This window comes from Chiloscyllium plagiosum, unplaced genomic scaffold (assembly GCF_037043375.1).
Source record: "Chiloscyllium plagiosum isolate Xiang-an unplaced genomic scaffold, Cpla_swu_hap1 HiC_scaffold_1, whole genome shotgun sequence".
Taxonomy (NCBI): Eukaryota; Metazoa; Chordata; class Chondrichthyes; order Orectolobiformes; family Hemiscylliidae; genus Chiloscyllium; species Chiloscyllium plagiosum.
In genome coordinates, this window is record NW_028270139.1 from 167,681,523 (window position 1) to 167,705,196 (window position 23,674).

The 23,674-nt window shown below is 42.5% G+C and overlaps 1 protein-coding gene across 1 annotated transcript; it reads right to left on the reverse strand.

The window, feature by feature from the left end:
* Positions 1 to 898: 898 nt before the first annotated feature.
* On the reverse strand, positions 899 to 23,440 carry LOC148152266 (interferon-induced very large GTPase 1-like). Its single transcript, XM_087992122.1, has 2 exons — positions 23,335 to 23,440; positions 899 to 11,182 (listed from the first exon to the last, which is right to left on the reverse strand). The coding sequence occupies exon 2, from the start codon at positions 10,945 to 10,947 to the stop codon at positions 4,096 to 4,098; it is 6,852 nt and encodes a 2,283-aa protein (XP_087848248.1). The 5' UTR covers positions 10,948 to 11,182; positions 23,335 to 23,440; the 3' UTR covers positions 899 to 4,095.
* Positions 23,441 to 23,674: the final 234 nt, after the last annotated feature.

Below are 23,674 nucleotides of genomic sequence, written 5' to 3' on the forward strand. Positions count from 1 at the left end.
GAGAGGCTTTCTCCCATATTACCAATTACTTCAATTTTGCTGGGGTTCCTTCATGCCCCATTCAGTGGAGTGTAGTCACTCTCTCCTCACCCCTTGGAGTTAAGCCCTTTGGTCCATGTTTGAGTCAACGCTGCAATGAAGCTTGGTAGATCCCAGGCTCAGCATTATAATGAGCAGAGGGCAATAGTGAGAAGTGACTGAGGTGAATTCTGGAAGGTGGATCACTCACCCCAACTGCAGAGGAGATCACGGTGGACCCATTGTCAAATAAGAAGAGATTGGACAAACTTTGTTTTTGTTAGAGCCCCAGAGGCTGAGGGACAACCTGATAGAAGTATATAAAATGAGAGGTATTGATAGGATGGATGGTCAAAGTTTTTTTTCCCCAGGATGGTAATATCAAATACTAGAGGGCATAGGTCTAAGTTGAGAGGGGAAAGTTTAAAAGAGATGTGCGAGGCAGGTTTTTTACACAGAGGTTGCTAGGTACCTGGAACATGTTGCTAGGGGAACTGGTAGACACAGATATGATAGCAATATTTAACAGACATTTAGCCAGACACATGAACAGGCAGGGAATAGAGGAAGGAGAAAGTGAGGACTGCAGATGCTGGAGATCAGAGTCAAAGAGTGTGGTGCTGGAAAAGCACAGCTAGTCAGGCAGCATCCGAGGTACAGGAGAATCGATGTTTTGGGCATATCAAGTCAGTAATGGACTGGGGGATATGAGAATGCAAATGGGTTTCAGGATTTTGGGCATTTTTGATAATGACCAATGTTTAAATAAACTGGATCAAGGAATAAGATTCAGCTGCACAGACAATCCTTTGTAAACATAGTGTGGAACTGGGAATTCTTTGCTCAGCTCAGTGAAGGATTTGACAGGACACCATTCATGTACAGCTAAAATCTACTTTATTCAATTACAGCTACTCAAGCAATAACAGTTCACTATGTTAATTTCACATCATATCATGGAAATGCAACTGTAGTTCAGATTAAAGCATCACAGTAATGGCTGAAGGCAAATACACATACCAGAACAGTAAACATTGAGTTCTTGGTGCTTTTGTATTGAGGAGCTGGGCTTCAGTTTATACACCACGGTAACAGGAGAAGGCATTGGATGATTATTTTGATAAATATAACTGCAAAAATATTCTAAAAAGTGGGAGATTGGCAGTGGATAAAGCGCTCAAGGTGTAGATTTGATGGGCTGAATAACCTCCTCCTCTTCTGTAACATAGCAGTGATTCTGAGCTTTCAGTTTTAAATCATTTATTATTGTTGATACAATGACTGTAACCAAGTAAAAGTGTAAGTAGTTAGCCTCTGGTATTACTTCAAGGATCTGGAGTCTAACTTCTGAATCTTAACTATTCTTCTCCCTCCGTCTTTCCATGAATTCAAGGTTACTTTTTGCACCAACTTGCAGTGATACATTATAATGTCTTAAACTTCTACCAACAGTTGTCTGAGTTATACTGTTACTTTGCATTATTCTATTTTATTACAAACCAGCTATGGACTGAACTAACTCAGAATGCTTAACTTTATCAAATTTACTATTTTACTGCAAGCACTGTAACCAATCATTACTTGATGATTTGGAGATGCGGGTGTTGGACTGGGGTGTACAAAGTTAAAAATCCCATAGGACCAGGTTATGGCCCAACAGGTGTATTTGGAAGCACTAGCTTTCGGAGCGCTGGCTGCTCCTTCACAACCACCTGACGAAGGGCAGTGCTCCGAAAACTAGTGCTTCCAATTAAACCTGTTGGACTATAACCTGGTGTTATGTGATTTTTAAAAATAATTGATGATTAACGTTAAAAGTACTATTAATTACTTGAAGGCACCTACACATTTTTAGCCGAATGACTATCTTCACTGTTGTTGAGTTATTGTACTCAGTAATTAGCAGAGGACACAAAGTACACCTAGATTGTCATTAGAACACACAGTTAAAATGACAATTGCAAGCAGCGCTTTTTCATTATTCAAATGACATGTCTCGTTATACGTTCTTCCAATTTCACTGTGAGTGCTGCCATCTCATCAAGGAATCAGCACTTTCCTGGTTCAAATCCCTTGCTCATCAGTTAACCCAATGTTAGTTCTGCTGTTTCTCCTTCTGTATGAAGATGATCCAAAGCTGTAATGGCCCCAGTGGTTTCTTGGGTTGTTTCACACAATTCTACTCAGACAATGGAGACATAAGGAGGAGCAAGTACTGTCAGGTTTCACTTATTATCCTCTTTATCGGACTCTACCTTTGCAGAAATTCCTTTCAGAGATTATTCTGCTGAGACATGACAGTCCAAGGATGTTCAGGCTGGGTGGACTGACCATGCTAATTTCCCCATAGTGCTCAGGGATGTGTACGTTTGGTGCATTAGTCAGGGGTAAATGTACCCCACCCCCCTCTCATTTATCTCTCCACCCTTCAGGCTCTCTGCCTGTATTCCTGATGAAAGGCTTTTGCCCGAAACGTCGATTTTACTGCTCCTCGGATGCTACCTGAACTGCTGTGCTTTTCCAGCACCATTCTAATCTAGTAAATGTAGAGTGACAGGGTCAGGGTGGGATACTGTTTGGAGGGTCTGTGTGAACGTTTTGGGCCAAATGGTCTATTTCCACATTGTAGGGATTCTATGATACTATGATTCTAAGATATGCTTCCCCTTACGAGAGAGTCTACGACCAGAGTCGTAATCTCAGAATGAGGGATTGCAAATGTAAGACAAGGATGTGGAGGCATTTTTTCTTTCAATGGGTCGTGAATCTGTGAAATTCTTTACCATAAAGGACACTCAAGCCTGGGTTATGAAGTATATTCAAAGCTGAGATAGATTTATTTTAATTACGATGGAGAAAAGGAAGGAAAGTGGAGTTGACAATTATCAACTCAACCATAATCCCATTTAATGATGGAGCAGACTCAATGGTCTGAATAGTCTACTTCTGCTCCAAGGTCTTATTGTCTAAGTCAGATACTGTGTGTGGATTTGTAGATTGTAGAGTTTCTGTGGAGGGAGAATTCAGATGGCACGAAGGTGCATTTCCTAGTGAAGTAATTTATCTATGTGTTTGTTCTGTTGCAGTTCCTAAAGGAACTTGTTCCTGTCCCACTGTGACAATTTCCTTGTCTCTAGTTGTCAACAGAAGTAAAACCAACTCTGCCCATTAAGGTCATGCATCCTCTGGTTCTTCAGTTTCAGAGATAGAGGTTACAGGCAGAACTGACATAAATCATTGAATGCTCAGAATTAAAGCACCAAAACTGGCTATTCAGCCCATTCTGTACTAGAAATGGTTTCTAATCTGAAACTATCTACTCAGATTCCTGCCTCACATTGTACCTGCAGATGCCTGTTACTGCTTCAGTTTGAATATTTGTGAATCTTTTCAAATTCACTTATAAAAAATATGAATAATGTGGCTTTGCAGAGCCTGCAACATATTAACAATATTTAAGTATATAATTACATTGTGTAAGCTTTTCTTGGTAGAGATTCATAAGCAACTATCATTTCCCTACACTTTAGACTGATGCATTCAGAGCTATTTAATACATAACTGAGAAGAAACTGACCTGGAAGCTGATTGTGTGTCTGATATAGTGCTCTATTCTTAAGAAAGAGAATCAGGAATTGGCAGTGAGATTAAACCTTTCTTACAAATGTTGACGTGGCCAATCCACAATTTTAACATATTTCTCACCCTGTCCCTCAGTTACTCAGTCCATGTCACTCAATACCTTCTCCATGTCCCTCGGTCTCTCTCACCCTATCCCTCAACACTTTCTCTCTACATCTTTCAATCCCTCTTCGTCATATCCCAAATTCCTGTTAGAAATATATCTGGCTGTTTCTTGACCTAATTTCTAATGTCCTCTCCAGTTCCTTTCCCTAATAACATTCCATAACTTAATTATACTTAATAAAACGTGAGTGAAAACATTTCTCCTAAGTTTTAATTTAGCATTGTGGCATTTGAAATTTTACAGTAATGCATTTCTTGACATTTCCATATATACTCTCTAATTTCTGATTGATTTAAGGTGTTTGCATTGCTAAGATATTGAAAAGGCTCCTACAGGGATTCGATATTTGTGTTATATGTTTTGATCAGCTGCTTCTTTATTTCATCCCATCCAATGTCCCAGGATTTGCTAATTTCTGCACATTTTGCTCCATATCTCTCAGCAAATTTCTCATTGTAAGTATAAAAAACTTTTTTCCAGTAGGAAGTTGCCTCTGCAGTGAGTTCCTTTTGAATAGTCCAGGATTTATAGTAATCATTGACTGTTTGGTAGTCCTTGTAGGGTACGTACTTACCATTTGTGTCACCATTGCAGAATTGTGCATTGGTTGCTACTGAAGTTGTACAAACATCCACCACAAGACGCTGGCTGTCTGTCCATTGACAACTAGTTAATCCTTCAGGCCTGTGCTGTTTACTGAAATGCTGCTGGTGCTCAGGGCTCTCTGCATCACAGAAAACGCCACAGAAAGGGCATTTCTTTGTGCAACTGAATAAGCCTTTAAAGAGTTCCTTATTTGGTTTTACAGATAATTCTTTCACCTTTGCTTCAACATTCCAGCCTGTCACCTCATGGAGGAGGAGCATCTCTGCCTCTGCAATAGACAGTAGAACTGCTTCTGCAAATTTCTTGGCATTGCTGTCAGTCTGGAATAAAACAAATTTCAACTCCTCTTTGGGCATCGCAATTTTTGTTTTGAACTTATTAACAAACAGATCAAGGAAGCCCTGAACATTTCCAGAAATGTTCTGCTGTGATACATCTCTGACAAATTCAATGGCCTGTTGAGTGATTTCTTTGACAATTTCCTTAGCTAGATGTATAAATTTCATTTCTCCTTTAAATTGCATTTTGCAGTGTGCAATAACCTGCTTGTGAAGCCAGTTGGATGCAAAATTCTCAAGGTTATTAATATACTGGTAATATTCTTCGAAGCTGTTAGTTTGTTTTAAATAGATCAGAAGTGCGACAATGAAGTTATTGCGGAGTGTGTACTTCCCCTCAGGATCATTTTTTTTCATATCGTCCACTATTTTCAGGCTGAGGCTGTTGAGTGTGGCATCTCTGACAGCTGGCATAAAGCAGCATTTTACAAATCGTTCTGCTTGTTGCTGATTCTGATCCTGCTCCTTGTAAATCGCCATGAATAGTTCAAAGTATTGATCTTTTTTGCTTTCCAGCCGCTTCTGTGGATCATGTTTGTTGATAAATTTGGATTGCATTTCCATGAATCTTGGTGCAGCGTAGCCACACATGTGAAGTTTAAACTCTGCCCTGAAAATCTCACTCATTCTAAACTTTGAATCTGAATCATTATCGTTGATTTTTTTGTTTATGTTGTCCAAAAGTTCAATACAATATTTGATATCATAATCTATGTCCATTTTTGCAATGTTATTGATCTGTTCCCTACATTCGGTCTCAAGTGTATTTGATATCAGTCCTGCTTGTTCTAAATCTGATGGATTAATTGTACCAAGGTTTTTAATCAACCTCCACTTCGACACATTAATGTGTTTCTCCAGAATCTTAAAGGTTTGCTTCCCGTGCTTTGACAGGCATTTCTCTTTCAGACTTGCATTTATCACTCTTCCTTGTGTTTCCATGTCATCTCTCAGAAGATTTTCAATCTCGGCCTCAATGTTTTTTTTACTGCAGGGCTGATAGTTCAATTTAGAGAGCGTATCATGCCACATTCTTTCAAAGGCAGCTTTTAGTTCTTCATCATGTAACACTTGCTGAATTTCTTTACAATTTTGTAAAAGTTTCTTGACTTGTTCTTCAATCTTGTTGTTGAATTCTTCCCAGATAGCATCCACTTTCGATAATCCCACTTGCCTGGTGATAGTATCTTTACATTTCTGTAGTAAATTATCCTGGAGTTGTCTACATAACATGGAAATGCTTTGTTTGAATTGCTCCCTGTATTTCTCCATCAGCTGCACATTATCAGCACCACTTTCAAAATGTCTTTTTAGATTATTGAGTGTGTCCTGCTTTTTGTCATCAATCGTATTCCTGATCTCCAGTTCCAATTTTGGGAGCAGTTGGGTGAGATCACCATCTTCATTCTTTATTGTATTTTCAGTTTCACATGTGTAGGAATGTGCAAACTTGCGGAGATTCCATTCCCACTCTTTGTACTTCATGGAGAGCTGATTGTAAGCTTCAGCAACCAGACTATTCTGAAAACTGAAAATGAAGTTCTCATTTTTCACCTGCTCCCAAAGCCCAGGCATCCACTTGATAAAGTCTGGAATTGTTAAAGCTCTTTCAGATTTGCTACGTTTTACTAAACATTGAATGATGTGCTTCTTCAGCTCAAAGACTTGCTCACTGTAACCAGTATTAACTGCAGCCATTGGAGGAGTGCCATGCCACAGGCTTGGGATGTACCAGTTGCTCTGATCAGCATCATACTCCATCACATCTGAGAATTTCATTTTGTCCACCTTCTCCAGTTTAGCTGCAGCCTCTACCATTTGATCCAGTTGTTCCAGCAGTTTTTGACGACTCCTCAGGTTCTGATCATATGCACACACATCTCCAACATTCTGGTGGATAAATTGGCAGCTTGGCCGCTTTCCAGTTAGTTTCATGCGGATTAAGGAATGCACAACAATCTGCAAAACATCTTTCATCTCGGTGGGGTTTTCCATCCCTATATTTACTAAAGTTAAATTGCTTAATCCAATGACAAATGTTGCTAGTTCATTATCATGCTCATAACTGTCTGTAAGGGTTGCGAGTTCTGGAGCTTTCAGACCCTCAGTGTCAATCACCAGCATGAAATCGCAGCCAAGATCTTTTTTCAGTTGCCCTGTGACCTTGAGAAACTGCATGAAGGCTCCTCGTGTACATCTGCCACTACTCACAGCAAACTGCAAACTGAACATTGTATTTAGGAGTGTGGACTTCCCTGTACTCTGGACACCAAGCACTGTCACCACAAACACACGGGAAGCAGTGCCCACCTTCTTAGCTACTTCCTTCAGTACAGCAGTGACCCACTGAACCGGTATGTTGGAAACATCTCCATCAATGAGCTCCAGCGGGAACCCTTCCAGCAACAGTTCAGCTGCAACTATTGGTAACTCCAATATATTCCTGTTCATTTTTCTCTCGGAGCCAATATTACTTGCTGTCACTGAAATCTCATAAACCTGACCCAGTTCCCTCATGAAATGCTCAAGTCCAAGAGAACTATCAGACATTTTCTGATCCAAATCTTTCAGCTCACTTGTCTTCTGCTTTGAGTCTTTCAAAAACGTTTTATAAGCGCTGCATAAGTTTGACATTATTTCCCTTGATTTACTGTCCAGATTGAACTTCAGCCATTGTAGGAAAAGCGCTCTCTCTTCTGCACAAGTTGAAAACAGTTCTGTAATGAATTGTTGCATCTCTTTCGACAAGTTCTGCTTGATCAGATCTCCTTGGATTTTTTTCTGCTTTTGCTCCAGCTCATACTTGTATACCTCTGTAGTCTTGTTCTTACGGAGTTTCATGCGAGACTTCTCTTTCTCAGCTTTAGACCAATCTTGCCAGGGCTTCCCATGGAAGGGTAACACCCTCTGTTTGTATTCAATAATGGCTTCAGGGTTAAGCCCTTCCAGTATTTTGGAGGCCAATTGTTTAGCATTTTGTATTTTGGGATGATGTTCATCGATTTGAATCCCACTTTCTCGTGCAATTTCAGCCATTTGCTCCAGGTTTAGAAAGGTCTTCTCTTTCTGAGTTAGAATCATTTGTTCAATTCTCGAACAAAGGTTTTCCACAAGCTTTGCATCATTTAAATTTGTCCGAACAATGCATTGTTGAGGTTTTAACTGTAGATCTTTGAACAGTTCCTTTGTTTGCTGTTGGGTTATCTTTTGCTGATTGCTGTGTGAGTTGATTATGAGAAAGAATTTGGCTGGTGACTGTGCAAGAGAAGTAAGGAATTTTCTTTCCTTTTCCCCAATGATATCAATGAATATAAAGAGAGCAGCAGAGACTTTAGCAAGAAACCGAGTGTTTCTCTGATAAATTTCAGCATCTCCTCGGAGGTTAATGAATGCTGCAGCCTCGGGGAATACGTCCAAATTCTTTTTGCCAGATGGAAGGTACCAGCTGATCTCGGCTAGTCCATCAGATATGTCACGTGGAACATGGCCACAGTCCATCCCCGAGTGCAGGAAGATATTCTGTTGTTGCTGCTTCTGGCTCAAGGTGAAATTGAGAATTTTGGATTTGGAGATACTGCATCTTCCAATCCTGATGAAGGAAATGGTTGGCATGGCTGCAGTTACAATTGGCTCTTGCACAAAGCTGTTACTTGATATATGGGATTGTGGGCACCATTTTTTAACAATAGATCGCATTGCCCACAGGAGAAGGGTGCCACCAGGTTCATCTGTGGAATCCCTCTTCTTTTCTGTAGAATAATTATCCCTATATGGCTGCAGAAAGGGTAATGCAAACTGGCATAGAGACATCTTCAGCATTAGCTCCTGTTGTAGAAAGTAATCTGCACAAAGGAAGATAGTAGTAATGATATCTTGAGGATTAATCTCAGAAATCTCAGTTTCATTTCCTTCAAAGAAACCATTGAAATCTTCATCAGCATCGATCTCACTTTCTGATTGTTGAGCAAGTGGCCATTCAAGGTTCCTTGCAACAGAATTGGCAGAGAGGATCTTTTGGAGGAAACGCAAAGGGACATCTTTTAACTCAGTCAGCTTACTGTCACTCAGTTTATCCCAGCTCATCTCCCGAGTGAAATTTAGGGATAGCTTATGAGGATAGTAATTTTGTAATCCCAAGTCATTCACAATTTGAGGTGGTGTCTCATTGTGGGATATGCCTGATTGCTCAGTCCACTCACAGAAAGAATCTGGGAGCTTGTTGATGTTCTTTTCTCTGTCATCACTGAATGTGAATCTTTCCAATGTTTCACTATATTCTGATGGTGTGTTTTCTTCCAGTCCATCTTTGTTGGCTGATAAATGTAGTAATGTTTCTTTTAGAAGTTCCATGTCAGATAAAAAGGTTCCATTCTGAGTCATCACTGCCTCACGGACTTGAAGCGATACTTCTTTGTCCATTTTTGCAAACATTGTTTCGAGTACTATTCTGGGATCTTTATATTCTGACTCAGTGACTCTGGCAGTCAGTGCTTTGAGGAGCAGGAAGGCTTGGCATTGTGCCTTCTGCATTGTCTCCATTTCATGCCTGAAGGTTTCGATTTGATCTAACTGAGAGATCAGGTATTTACAGCCATCCTCTGTTAGAGGCTGAATCAGTATTCCACTAGGTTGGTGGAATAGTGGGTGCAGAAGTGCAGTCAAGAGCAAAGATGTCTCTTGATCTTTACTTTGTTGTAGTTGAAACAATGATTTTCCCAGCTCACTGCAAACTTTACTTTGAAATTTGTTCCCAACATCTGGCCCCTGGAATATTTTCTCCAGTTTCTTAATGTATTCCTTTGCTTCCTCAAAACTGGAGAAGATTAATTCTTTCTCATCACTGATATTGTCAGTCAGTTGTTGCAAGATTGATGAGATGTTTGGAAAATCCAAGCTGTTTATTATTTCTTGAGGCTGCAGCAGATGTGCCAGTTGAACCTTTAGATAGATTTTATCCACACCCACAATTCTATTCTCTGCAATGCATTTTAAAACTTTACTGAAGAATTCCTGAACGGGGCTTTTACAAATAAATTCACAATACCACAGTCTGTCTGTGTCTATCGGGAAGTGTTTTCCCAAAGAGGCTTTAATGTGTGCACACTGGGAAATGTTCCTAATACAGTCTGCAACAAACTCTGATTCTGAGATGCAGTTCCATTTGCTTACTTCCTGCACCAGATCTTGAATACTGGTATTAACCTCCGTCACTTTTCCAGTTTCTGTATCTTCAGCCTGTAATCCAGTTTTCCTTTCCCAGCATCTCTGCAAGCTTTCAGTTAGTAATTGATAATTGTCAAAGTCTGTCCTGTGGTTCTGTTGAATTACTTTCCAGACAGGAACTAGGCTGTGTACAGAGCCACGATCAATGACTCGCCAAGTGCTATCCTGTTCCTGTAAGCCTTTCTTCCAGTCTAGAAGCGATGATGCTTCAACAGGGCCACCGATCTTAGTAATGCGGACACTTATTTTATCCAATAGAGTCTTTTTGCAGGTAGAGTTAACGTTAGATTTAAAGTGAGACGCAGACGCTGAAACACTGGCACTGACGAAGCCTAACGCGCTAGTTTGTAAATCTGTGTTGACCAATGTTTTCATGACTTCTTCAGCATCTTCTTTCTCTTGGGTTTTCAATTTATCACTTTCTGTTTCTATCAAGTAATTTCCCCCAAAGTGAATATTGCTGCTGTTTACATGTGACCCAAATCGTTCCAGGAATTGCTCGCACAAAATATCTTTCACATGATCTGACTCCTGATAGCGCAGATTCATTTCAACATCTTTCAGAGAGTTGACAGCAGTTTCTGACAGTTTCAGATCCTTGCAGTTTAACTCAACACTGGCCATAGGTACAATGATCATCTTATAAAAAGAGACATATGTATTTTTTGTGCTGTTAGAACTGCTGCTGGAAGTGTTATGCTCTCCCTTAACATCCAGTTCAAAGCTCCAGAATTTAGTCTCAACACTGCTTCTGATACCAAGACCCAACTGTTCTACACACTTCTTAGAATTTTCGGCATGAGTGTGAGACGTGAAACTCTCAGTGTGTTCAGTAGGATTCATGGATGGACCCAATAGACAGCATGTCTTTGGGACTTCCAGCAGTCTTTCCCGCGTCTTTAACAGATCATTCACATTCTTACTGACAAAAATTCCTTTGAGTGCCAGTCCACCAGATGCCTTTTCAAGCAGCTGAGTTGCAGACCAGTTACCACATTCTGAAGTCTCTCCCATTTCCTTTTAAATAAATTTCCTTTTGATCAGAGGTGAAATTCGATTTCCAGAGATTCAGGATCCTGTCCTGTGCTTTATCACTGGTCTGACTTCCTGTCCTGTAATTTATTGTGAAATTGACCTGCTGCTCAACATTGCTTCCATGTCTGAGGTTTCTCTTTGGTGCACTTTGTAGGTTGCTCCTTTCCTCTTACCACACGTTCAGAACAATGAGTCTTCAAGTGCTTGGGAATAGCTGTGGACATGTAACAATGGAACAATCAAAAATAACAGGCTGGACTGAATTGTCATTGAGAAGATCAGAAATACGTTAATATTTCATTGTTAGACGTGTGAGGCTGCTTCTTGTTTATCCAGTCAAATGTAATATTTTCTGAATTGCTTCTAGTTAAAAAGATCCATAGGTGACCATTTAAGTGTTACCCCTAAGGTATCATTCGAAACCCCGTTTCTCTATTCTCTCCCATTCAGATATCGTATAAATTTCCACATTGTTATGACACGGGAACAGCAAGCCAAACCAAATCAACCTCCCCCTCATTGGATTCACAACACAGTGAAATTCAAACATTCAAAGACACTCAAAATTATTCAATTGTTAGAGTTGACAAATTACACATTTTGGACAACAATTAAAAACTTAAACAAAAATTAACAAATTGTTACTAAGATCTCAACTTCAACAGGACACAGACAAACTATAAAGAATCTAATTTTATCGATATTTAACCCAATCTTCTTTGACAACTCTTACACCTATAGTCAGACACAGTTAAGAGTTGAATTAGAAAAGAAAATAATTCTTATTTGCCAGTTCTGAAACCATTTCAATGATGAGTACTAGGTGTGCATGAAACCCTTGGAAGAGGGATTGAATTACAGGTAATGTGCATGGGATTGTATCTATTGCATGAATTCTGAAGTCACTAGTCAACGTATAGAGCTTTCACAGGACATGGGAGCTTTTATTTCTTACAGAATGGGATTCTTTTATCCAACAGGACCATAATAAATAGGGAAAGGAGGCTATTTCCCCCCCACCATGCCCCCCCCCCCCTCCCACAAAACTGCCTGCTCTGTCATTCAATAGGATCACAACTGACCCAATATTCTTCACGGAGAAAGTGAGGTCTGCAGATGCTGGAGATCAAAGTTGAAACTTTATTGCTGGAACAGCACAGCAGGTCAGGCAGCATCCAGGGAACAGGAGATTCGACGTTTTGGGCACAGGCCCTTCTTCAGGAATCAATATTCTTCACATCCACTTTCCTGTAACCTTTGAGTCCCCAACTGGTCAAGAATCTATTGCAGCCTTAAATATACACAAGGATTCTGCCCCCCACAGCTCTCTGAGGCAAACAGTTCTAAAGACAGTCAACCCTCTGAGAGAAGAAATCCCTCCTCATCTCAGTTCTAAATAGGCACCACTTTATTCTGAGACTGTGCTCCCTGGTCTTGGACTCTCCAATGAGGGGAAACGTCCTCTCGGCATTGACACTGTCAAGCCCCTTAAGAATCCTGTGTGTTTCAATGAGATCATTTCTCATTCCTCTAAACTCCAATGAGTAGAGACCCAACTGTTTAGCCTTTGCTAATAAAACAATCCCTCCAAACCAGGATTATCCAAGAGAACATCCTTTGAAATGCCTCCAGTGAAACATTACCTTTCCCTAAAAAGGGGGACCTACTATTCCCGATCTGGTCTGACTAACAACTTGTACAGTTGCAGTCAGTCTTCCTCACTCTTATACCGCCTTGAAATAAGGACCAACATGCCAGTGGCCTTCCTGATTACCTCCTGCACCTTCATGTTTGCTTTCTGTGTTTTGTGCGCGAGTACCCCCAAAAACACTGTTGCAAATTTCTGTATTCTTCTCCATTTAAGTATTCTTTTGTTCTCCCTTTCAAAATGAACAACTTCACATTTTCTCACATTATATTCCATTTGCCAACCTTTTGCCCACTGACTTTTAACAATCAACATTTCTCTGTAAACTGTTTTCATTCCTTTTGCAACTTGCATTTCCACATATTTTTGTGTTGCCTGCCAATGTGACGACAGTACGTTCACATGCTCCAAGTCAATGGATGGAGATTGTAAACAACTGCACTCACAATGCAGGTCCCTGTGCAGCTCCACCAGCCACAGGTCACCAATGTGAAAAACAGCCCCTTATCCCCACTCATTGTTTCCTGCTCATTGACCAATTCATTATTCAGGTGGGTTTACTATCTGCAACATCATTGGCTCTTATGGTTTAACATGTTGTGAGGTACTTTGGTTGAATGCCTTGCGGAAGACCAAATACAACATATTTATTGGTTACCCTCAATCCATTTTGGTTGAGACTTCACCAAAATTTAATTAGTCAAGACACTATTTCCCATTCCATTCTGACTTTGCTGGATTAGATTTTGATTTTCCAAATGTTCGGATTTATTTCCTTAATATTTAAAGTCATAGACATATACAGCACAGAAACAGATCCTTTTGTCCAATCTGTCCATGCCGACCAGATATCCTAAATTAATCTAGTCCCATTAGCCAGCATTTAGCCATATCTCTAAACACTTCCTATTCATATATCCATCCAGATGCCTTTTAACTACTGTAATTGTACCAGCCTCCATCACTTCCTCTGGGAGCTCATTCTATGCACGCACCACCCTCTGTAAGGAAAAGTTGATGCTTTTAAATCTTTCCTCTCTCACCCTAAAGGGTGGTAATTAGCCGGGCTGGATTTGTCCTGTTTTTTGTGTACAGGACATACCTGGGCAAATTTTCCACATTCTCGGGTAGATACCAGTGTTGTAACTGTACTGGAAGAGATTGACTTGGGGAGCAGCAGGTTCTGGAGCACACATCTTCAATACTGTTGCCAGAAGGCCGGAAGCCTTTGCAGTATCTGTGATGCTGGGGACCACCAGAGAAGGCTGAGATGGATATGACTGAAGATTGTTACAAATGCATCAGTCTTATCTTTGCACTGATGTGCTGGGCTCCTCCATCATTAAGGATAGGGATATTTGTGGAACTGCCTCTTCCAGTGAGTTGTTTAATTGTCCACCACCATTCACAACTGGATGTGGAAGGACTGCAGAGCTTAGATCTGATCCGTTAGTTGTTGGGTTGCTCAGATCTATCATTTACTCTTTATGCTGTTTGGCACCAGGTAGATATCTCACCTTCAGGTATGCCCTCCTGCACTCTCCATTGAACCAGGGTTAATCCCCTGACTTGATGGTAATGGTTAAGTGGGGGACATGCTGGGCCATGAGATTGCAGATTGTGCTGGAGTACAATTCTGCTGCTGTTGATGACCCACAGCACTTATGGATGCCTAGTCTTGGGCTGCTGGATTTGTTCAAACTCTGTCCCATTTAGCACAATGATAGTGCCACCCAACACGAGGGAGGTTATTCTCAATGTGAAGGTGGGACTTCATCTACACAAGGACAGTGCGGTGGTCACGTTTACCAATACTGTCATAGTCAGATGGTTCTGCAGCTGGCAGATTAGTAAGGATGAGGTCAAGTATGTTTTTTCCTCTTGCAGGTTCCTTCACCACCACCTGCAGACCCAGTCTCGCAGTTATATCCTTTTGGACCTGACCAGCTCGATCTGTAGTGCTATTGCCAAGCCACTCTTGGTGGTGGACATTGAAAACCCCCACCCAGAGAATATTGTGCACCCTTGCCACCCTCAGTGTTTCCTCCAAGTGTTGTTCAACATGGAGGAGTACTGACTCATCAGCTGAGCCAGTAAGAGGTTTCCTTGCCCACCTTTAACCTAAAGCCATGAGGCTTCATCGGGTCTGGAGTCAAGGACCCCCAGGGCAACTCCCTCCTGACTGTATCCCCCTGTGCTGTCACCTCTGCTAGGTCTGTCCTGCCAGTGGCACAGGACATATCCAGGGATGGTAATGACAGCGTCTGGGGTGTTATCCATAAGGTATGAATCTGTAAGAATGATTATGTCAGGCTGTTGCTTGACTAGTCTGTGAGCAATGGTGGGCTTAAGATAATAAAAATAGAAAGGACAGATTGGGACAATTTTCATTGGAGTGTAGGAGGTTGACGGGTGACCTTATTCAGGTTTATTAAATCATAAGGGTCATAGAAAAGGTGAATAACAAGCGTCTTTTCTCTAAGGTGGGGCGTTCACAACTGGGGGCTTATTTTTAAGGTGAAATTTAAAAGGCACACGCAGGGCAATGTTTCTGCACAGAGAGTGGTTCGTGTGTGGAGTGAACTGCCAGAGAAACTAATGGATGCAGGAACAGTTACAATGTCTAAAAGATGTTTGGCCATGCTTCTGAATAGGAAAGGTTTGGAGGGATATGGGTCAAACACAGGAATGTGGGGCTAGTTTAGTTTGGGAACATGATTGGCATGGGCTGGTTGGACCAAAGAGTCTGTTTCTGTGCTGTCTGATTATGACCTTCTCTGCGGCTGTAATACTGAAGTCTGCACTCTGTTCTGCTAACGTGATGCACTTGGTATGGTATGATCTGCCTGTAGAGCATGCAAAACAGCACCTTTCACCGTATCGACATACATGTGAGAATAATAAATCAAATTAAGTATATCTTCCACCTTAAGGACTGATTCAAAGCATCTGTTTAACTCCTCTGCCATCTCCATGTCCCTGAAAATTGTCTCACCAGCTTCATTTTCTAAAAGGACTATGTTTACTTTGACCTCTCTCTTCGTTTTTGTCAACATAAAGAAGCTCTTGTTGACAATTTTTATTCTCCTCACTGGTTTGCTCTTGTAGTTTACTCTCTATTATCTTTTTAGTCCTCCTTTCCTGGATTCTGAATTTATCCTCACTGTCATTCCTGTTAATCTATCCAACCAGTTCACTTTCGCTAACTCTATCCTCCTTTCATTGTAATTCCATTCATTTAACTTTAGTTTCTTATGCTCAAACAGAGGATTAAATTATATCATTACTTCTGAGGGGACCTTTCACTCTGAAACATGGTTCATTCCTCATTACTAGATCATAGATAGCCTGCTCCCTACTTGGCTCCCTTGCATATTGCTCGAGGAAGCTATCCCTGATTCACTATGAAGTTCTTGTCATTGATCCCCTTTCCAACTTGATTGGCCCAGGCAACTTGACGATTGGTGGCTCAGTGGGTAGCACTGCTGCCTCATAACACCAGGGATTTGGGTTTGATTCCAACCTCGGGCAACTGTCCGTGTGGAGTTTGCACATTCTCCCTGTGTCTGTGTGGGTTTCCTCCTGGTGCACCAGTTTCCTCCCACAGTCCAAAGATATATATGTTGGGTGAATTGGCCATTTTAAATTGCATGTGGTATTAAAGGATGTGTAGATTCGGTGTATTAGTTAGTGGAAACGTAGAGTAATAGTGTAGGGGAATGGGTCTGGGTGGGTTACTCTTCCGAGGGTTAGTGTAGACCTTTTAAAAAATCATTCATGGAATGAGGGCATCACTGACTAGGCCAGCATTTATTACCCATCCCTAATTACCCTGAGGGCAGGTAAGAGTCAACCACATCATTGTGGGTCTGGAGTCACATGTAGGCCAGACCAGGCAAAGATGGCAGTTTCCTTCCCGAAAGGGCATTAGTGAAACAGATGGGGTTTTTCCCCAACAATCAACAACGGAATCCTGGTCATCATAAACTTTTAACTCCAGATATTTATTGAATTCAAATTCCACCATCTGCAGTGGTGGGATGTGAATCCAGGTTCACAGAATATTACCTGAGCCTGTGCGTTAAGCGTCCAGTGATAATACCGCTAGGCCATTGCCTCCCCTGTTGGGCCAAATGGCCTGTTTCCACACTGTAGGGATTCTGTGATGAAAGTCATCCATAATTAGTGCTCTATTCTTTTCACATGCGTCTATTATTTATTTATTTATTGCCTTTTCCTACAAAGTGGCTACTGTTTGGGGTCTGTCCATTACTCCCACCAAAATGCTCTTTCCCTTTCTGTTTCTTACTTCCCCCCCAAATACACTCTCGATCATCCGAGCCAAGGTCATCTTTCACAATTGTTCTCATTTCATCTCTTATTTACAGTGCTGCCCCATCAACTTTTCCACCTCTTCTGTCTTTCAAAAAATCAAAATTATTGAATGTTAACTTCTTAGTTCTGATCACATACAACATAGAACGATACAGTGCAGGACTGGGCCTTTGGCCATGATGTTGTGCCAAACTAAATGCCAAAAGAATTATATTTAAATTTCATCATCTGTTGCAGCAACATTTGATGCAGGTATATTTGATGTGTCTTTGGATGAATAGTCTAGTGATAATACCATGAGGCTATTGCTTCTCTGGCTATCATATACTTTGATATATATGTTTGAAATGGGAACAGAGAGAGACCATTATCCATACTGACCACAACTTGTTATATATTTTCAACTGGACAAGACTCACTGCAGATGTTCACCGAAGATCCTTAGACAGCACCTTCCCCAAACCCTCGACCACTTCAATCTAGAAGGACATGGGCAGCAGATACATGGGAACACTACACCCTGTAAGTTTCCCTCCAAGCCATTCACCATGCTGACTTGGAAATATATCGCTTTTCCTTCATTGTCGCTGGGTCAAAATCCTGGAATTCCCTGTCACAATCATCTATCTTCTTCACCTCCTGCTGCATCTGCATGCTTACTTTCAGCAACCTGTGTCTCATTGCACCAATCCTTTCCCAATCAATAGTACATCCTGTGAAGAGCTGGAGTTGAAGCACTGTGCCCTGTGGTACCCCACTAGTTACTGCCTGTCACTCAGAAAAAAGGTCTGTTTTTCCAAATTCTTTTTTCTCCTGTCTGCCAATAAGTTCTCTATCCATGTCAGCACACTGCATCCCAATCCCATGCCCTTTAACTGCATGCTCACCTCTTATATGAGACCTTATCTTTTTTGAAAGTCCAAATAAACCACATTCATTGGTCCCTTCATCCATTCTTCTAGTTGGATCGTCAAAAAATTCCAGGAAATTTTCAAGCACAACTTCCCTTTTGTAAATTCATGCTGACTCTGTCCAATCCTGTCACTTCTAATAGATTCCAACATTCCCCTGCTGTTAATGAAAGTCCAACAGATCAGTCAATCCCTGTTCCCTCTCTCCCACCCTCATAAATGATGGGGTGACATTAATGCTTCCTTTGGACCTGCAGTAACTATTCAGGAATCTTTACTCATCATCTCCCAGAATTCTAATGTGTTTTCTAACTCTGTGGAAGCCATTTTCTTGGTCATGGCTTCCCTCCCAGTTAAGGAATCATTTTGTTGAAGTGCCCCTCATCCAGAAGAACTATAGTGCTTGGCATGTAGCTGTGGAAGTCGAGAGTGTGGTGTTTATGCCTGAAACATGCATTCTCCTGCTCCTCGGATGCTGCCTGACCTGCTGTGCTTTTCCAGCACCACACTCTCGACTCTGATCTCCAGCATCTGCAATCCTCACTTTCTCCATGTAGCAGTGGGGGTGCTGTTTTGCAGCCTCCTGCACATAGCTAAGTTCCTTTCTCACTAGGAGGTAATGGTAAAGTGTAGCTTATCTGTTCAAGGTGCCTCTGTTTGCCTGCTCAGTGTTTCCCAACTGTGAGCATTTTTTTTAGATTAGATTACTTACATGTGGAAACAGGCCCTTCGGCCCAACAAGTCCACCCCGACCCTCTGAAGAGCAACCCACCCAGACCCATTCCCCTACACTTACCCCTTCACCTAACACTACGGGCAATTTAGCATGGCCAGTTCACCCAACCTGCACATCTTTGGACTGTGGGAGGAAACCAGAGCACCCAGAGGAAACCCAAGCAGACACAGGGAGAATGTGCAATCTCCACACAGAAGTTACCCGAGGCAGGAATTGAACCCGGGTCTCTGGCACAGTGAGGCAGCAGTGTGCCACATTTTTTGAGCACGTAGCTTCGTTGCTCAAGCGTGCATAGCCCCATGAATTAGTTTATGATATATTGCCAAGGTGTGTGGCTCCTCTAATAAAGGACATCTGTCCTACATTTGTTTTAGATCTGCACTGACCCTCTGAAGAATATCCTATCCCTGTAACACCATCCTGTTAGGTCAATTTAGCATGGACAATCCACCTAACCTGCACATCTTTGAACTGTGTGAGGAAACCCATGCAGACACGGAGGACATGCAAACTCCATACAGGCATCACCCGAGGGTGGAATTGAACCTGGGTTCCTGAGGGTGTAAGGCAGCAGTGCTAGCCTCTGTGGCACTCCATCAATTCAGTCACCATTTATTCATTCCCCATTATAACATTTCCTGTTTCTGCACATGATGGATCCACATTCATCTTAGAAAATATTTTCCTGTTACCCAAAGACTCTTATGCAGTTTTTTTAATATTGTCTCATTTAGATTTCCCCATTTATATTCAAATTTTGATTGATCAGTTTACTGGGCCTTCTTTGCTGAATTCAATATACATCATAATTATCAGCTTTAATACTAAATCCAGCAACTTAATATGTATTCATTTAATCTGATCTCATCCATAGCTTCCTTTGATAGCCGCCTCCTCCTCTCCCCTTTATTTCTCTCCCCCTCAATCCTCTCCTCTCTCCCTCTGTTGATCTATCTCTTCTCTCCCCATTCCCCATCTCCTCTCAGCTCTCCAGCCCCTTAAATGCTCTCCCCCATACCTTCCTCTCCCCTCCCTTCCTTCCTTTCTCTCTGTCCTCTGGCTTCCCTCTCTACGTGGGATGGAATGGGCAGAAAATTAAGGGGAACACACAGGCATGGAGGTTGGGAAGTGGAGTGACACAGAGGCCAGGAACACCAGCCCCCTCCCGTCTCCCATTCCCATTCCCCATCCCCGGCACTCTCCCCATCTCCCCCTTCTTCACCCTGCTCTCCTCTTTGTTTTCTCCTCTCTGTCCCTATCCCTGTCCCTCCTCTCTCTCCTCCTCTCCCTCTTGCCCCTTCTCTCCCCTGCACACTGCCTCCTCCTTTCTGTCCCCCTTTTCCCCACCTCTCTTCCAGCTGCCCCTAATCTCAGTCCTTCCTCTCTCCACACACCCTCTAGCCCTCTGCTCCCAAAGGCTAAGTCGAATGCAGAAAGACCGAGACAGGGAAGAGGAGATCAGAAAAAGACCCTCAGACACAGTTGAGCACACACAGAAAGAGCAAGAGGAAGCAGCAGGAGAGATGAGACAGAGGGTGGATTGGAAATACAGAAATTGACAACAGAAAATGGTAAAGAACAAGATGCAGAATTACCCAATGATATCTGAACCGGATGATTCTTGATGTCGGAATGACCTTTTCATTGAGATGCATTTGGCTTTATATAAACAGGAGGACTTTCACTTTCTGTTTCTCCATGTCCAATCAGTAATGCCAGTGTATGAATAGATTAGAACTGAGTTATATTCACAGAAATCATGTGATTAGTAAGAAGTCAATTGAATTACTTGGAATCCCTGCAGTGTGGAAAGAGGCCATTTGGTCCAACAAGTCCATACCAACCCTCTGAAGAACAACACACCCAGACTCATTCTCCCATTACTCTACATTTACCCCTGACTAATGTACCTATTCTAAACATCTGTGGACACTCGGGGCAATTTTAGCATGGTCGATTCACCAGACCTGCACATCTTTGGATTGTGGGAGGAAGCGGGAGCACCCAGAGGAAACCTCCACACACACAGGGAGAATGTGCAAACACCACACAGACAGTTACCTGAGGCTGAAATTGAACCCAGTCTCTGGCACCGTGAGGCAGCAGTGCTAACCACTGTGCCACTGTGTTCCCCTTTCATTTCAGTGATATAATCTACATGCACAGGGTAGGGCTGAGTGTATGGCGTACACAGATCGGGGCAGAACAGATTCATCCTGGAGTCTACAGTTGTCCTCATCACCATCAACCACACGGTTCTGTGTTGCCTGCAAATGTCATGATCATACCCTCTGGGTTTAAGGCCAATTGTTAATCCATTCCACAGGAGTGAGTCCTGAAGAAATCCACTAGAAATAGTCGTCCTGTTGCTAAAACAATCAACAACACCCTTTGCATTCTGCCATGAAACCAACTTGCCAACTTTATTTCCAGCTTGCTACATTCCCCTGGATCCCATGGGGGATTTTAAAGTGTTTTTTTTAAACTAGTCTGCCATGTGGGTCATGATCAGAAACCTTGTTGAAATCCATAGAGAACACATCAACTGTATCACCCTTATCAATACTCATCGTGACCTCGTCATACAGTTCGATCAAGTTAGTTCGATCAATATCAAACACCATCTTCGAACATATCCATGCGGCTTGATATTGATTTATTCCTTGCCTTTCTGATTGGCAGCTTTGCATGATCTCTCGAATTAGATTCCAATAATATGCTCCCAATGGAGGTTAGGCTGAGTTGTCTTGGGATTGTATGTTTGATTTCTTACCATCTTACCTCCCCCACTTCTCTTGCTCCCTTCACTCTCCCTGCTTCACTCTCCTCTCCCCATCTCCATTCACCCTCTCTCCTCACCCCATCCCTGCCCCCTCCCCAATTAGTGTCAAGCACACAAAGGCAGAGATAGGTAAAGGTGAGGAAAAGACCCTCTGTCACTGTCGAGCACAGACAGAGTCACAGAGTCATCGAGATGTAAAGCATGGAAACAGACCCTTTGGTCCAACCCGTCCATGCCGACCAGATATCCCAACCCAATCTAGTCCCACCTGCCAGCATCCGGCCCATATCCCTCCAAACCAAACCTATTCATATGCCCATCCAAATGCCTCTTAAATGTTGCAATTGTACCAGCCTCCACCACATCTTCTAGCAGCTCATTCCATACACGTACCGCCCTCTGTGTGAAAAAGTTGCCCCTTCGGTCCCTTTTATATCTTTCCCCTCTCACCTTAAACCTGTGCCCTCTAGTTCTGGACTCCCCGACCCCAGGGAAAAGACTTTGTCTATTTACTGTATCCATGCCCCTCATAATTTTGTAAACCTCTATAAGGTCACCCCTCAGCCTCCGACGCTCCAGGGAAAACAGCCCCAGCCTGTTCAGCCTCTCCCTGTAGCTCAGATCCTCCAACCCTGAGCTTTGTAAACGATGCTTTGATGAAGGTTTGCAGTTAGCTTATCTCTGTTTGAATTCTGTAAGCATTCAACTCGACCTATGATAGTCGAACTCAGCGAAAGCTGAAGAACTGTTATGTCTAGGCCTAGAGATGAGGGGATAACAACTTGAGTTTCCCCAGTCTCTGCCCTTGAGAGTGTGATAAGGAACGCTATAAGGCAGGCATCTGTGTAATTTTTTGGTACTCATTGCATTGAGGCATCTGACTTAGTGTAATGAGTCAATCTTGCAAGATTTTTAATAAAGACCCTTGCTTTGCTCTTGCTAATTATTGAGTCAAGTCGATTTAATTTCCACGACAGAAAACCTGGGGGCTCGGTCGGGAACCCCGCGACTGGGTGAGATTCTGAAGATTCCCAGGAGGCGCATGTGCCAGCGCCTTGAAGGTCTTTCACTTCATCTTGAGCACTGAATTGGCCCTTTTGTGTGAGAGGACTGGGAATCTGTGGATCGCCCTAGCGCCGGGGTTTCGAATCAAATAAGGTCGGGGTAAGAATCGTGGGTTAATTAATCCTGCATAGAGACTCATTCTAAGAGAATAAATACAGCAGGAAAAGGGTTCAGTGAACTCTCGCATGGTATTAGAGTAAAACCCCAAGGGAAGGGGCTTGCCCTCTCAAGAGTGTTTAGGAGACAGCAAGGTTAAGTGTGGTTTTAGACTTCGAACCACCACTGGCTGAGTTAGACTCGCCTAAGATGTCCCAGGTACGTGGTCTCTTGGTTTACGAAAACCAAGGCATTGAGGCGGACACACCCAATGTGAAAGGGGACCTCCAGCGGTAAAAGCAAGTCAAAGGGAAAAGGTAACGGTACCACGAGAGCGAGAGAGAGAGAGAGAGAGAGAGAGCTGAACACTTTTCCAGTTACATTAAAAATGGGCTCTGGCAAGAGCAAACAAAGGGAGAGTCCACACAGGACTTGGAATGGCCAATCAAAACTACAATACATGCTCAATAATTACGGCCCAGAGTCTGTGAAGCAGTTAGAATTGTGGATTAAGGAATGTGATTTTCTGGAGGGAGGAAGTTTTAGGAAAAGACAGCTGGAAATATTGAGGTCGAGGTTGGAGGAGAGAGAGAAGGAGAAAAGGAAGGGAAAAATAGAACCTGTGAATTGGAGTGCTGACAATATTGGCAAGGCTGAGGCTGATATCAGAGAAAGGAAATCTCAAGTAAACGATAAATCAAATACACGTGCAAACACCAGCACACATGCAGACGTGCGTGGTAAACACCCTAACGAAGCTGTACAGTGTCTTAAGTCTGTTTCAGACCCTGACCTTGATGACTGCCCTCCGAGACCTGCAGCCTCCCTACGCGATCCGCCTGGCGAAGGTTCCAAGTCAGCGGCCGCTGCCTCAGGGTCTGCTGAATCACCGGTAGCATCTCGTACCCACAACAGATCATAGCAAGAAGGCCAAGAGGAGTATAACTGGCCAGCCATAAGTGTCCATGCCAGAGTAGCCAACCCGCAAGCAGAAGAGAACGGAGACATTAATGCTTTTGTTGCAGCGCTGGCAACCGCCTGTAGGAGACATTCCCAGTGCGAATGGACATGACCAAAATAGCAATGTGCAAACAACGGGAAGGTGAGACAGTGTCCCAGTACCTTATGCGTCT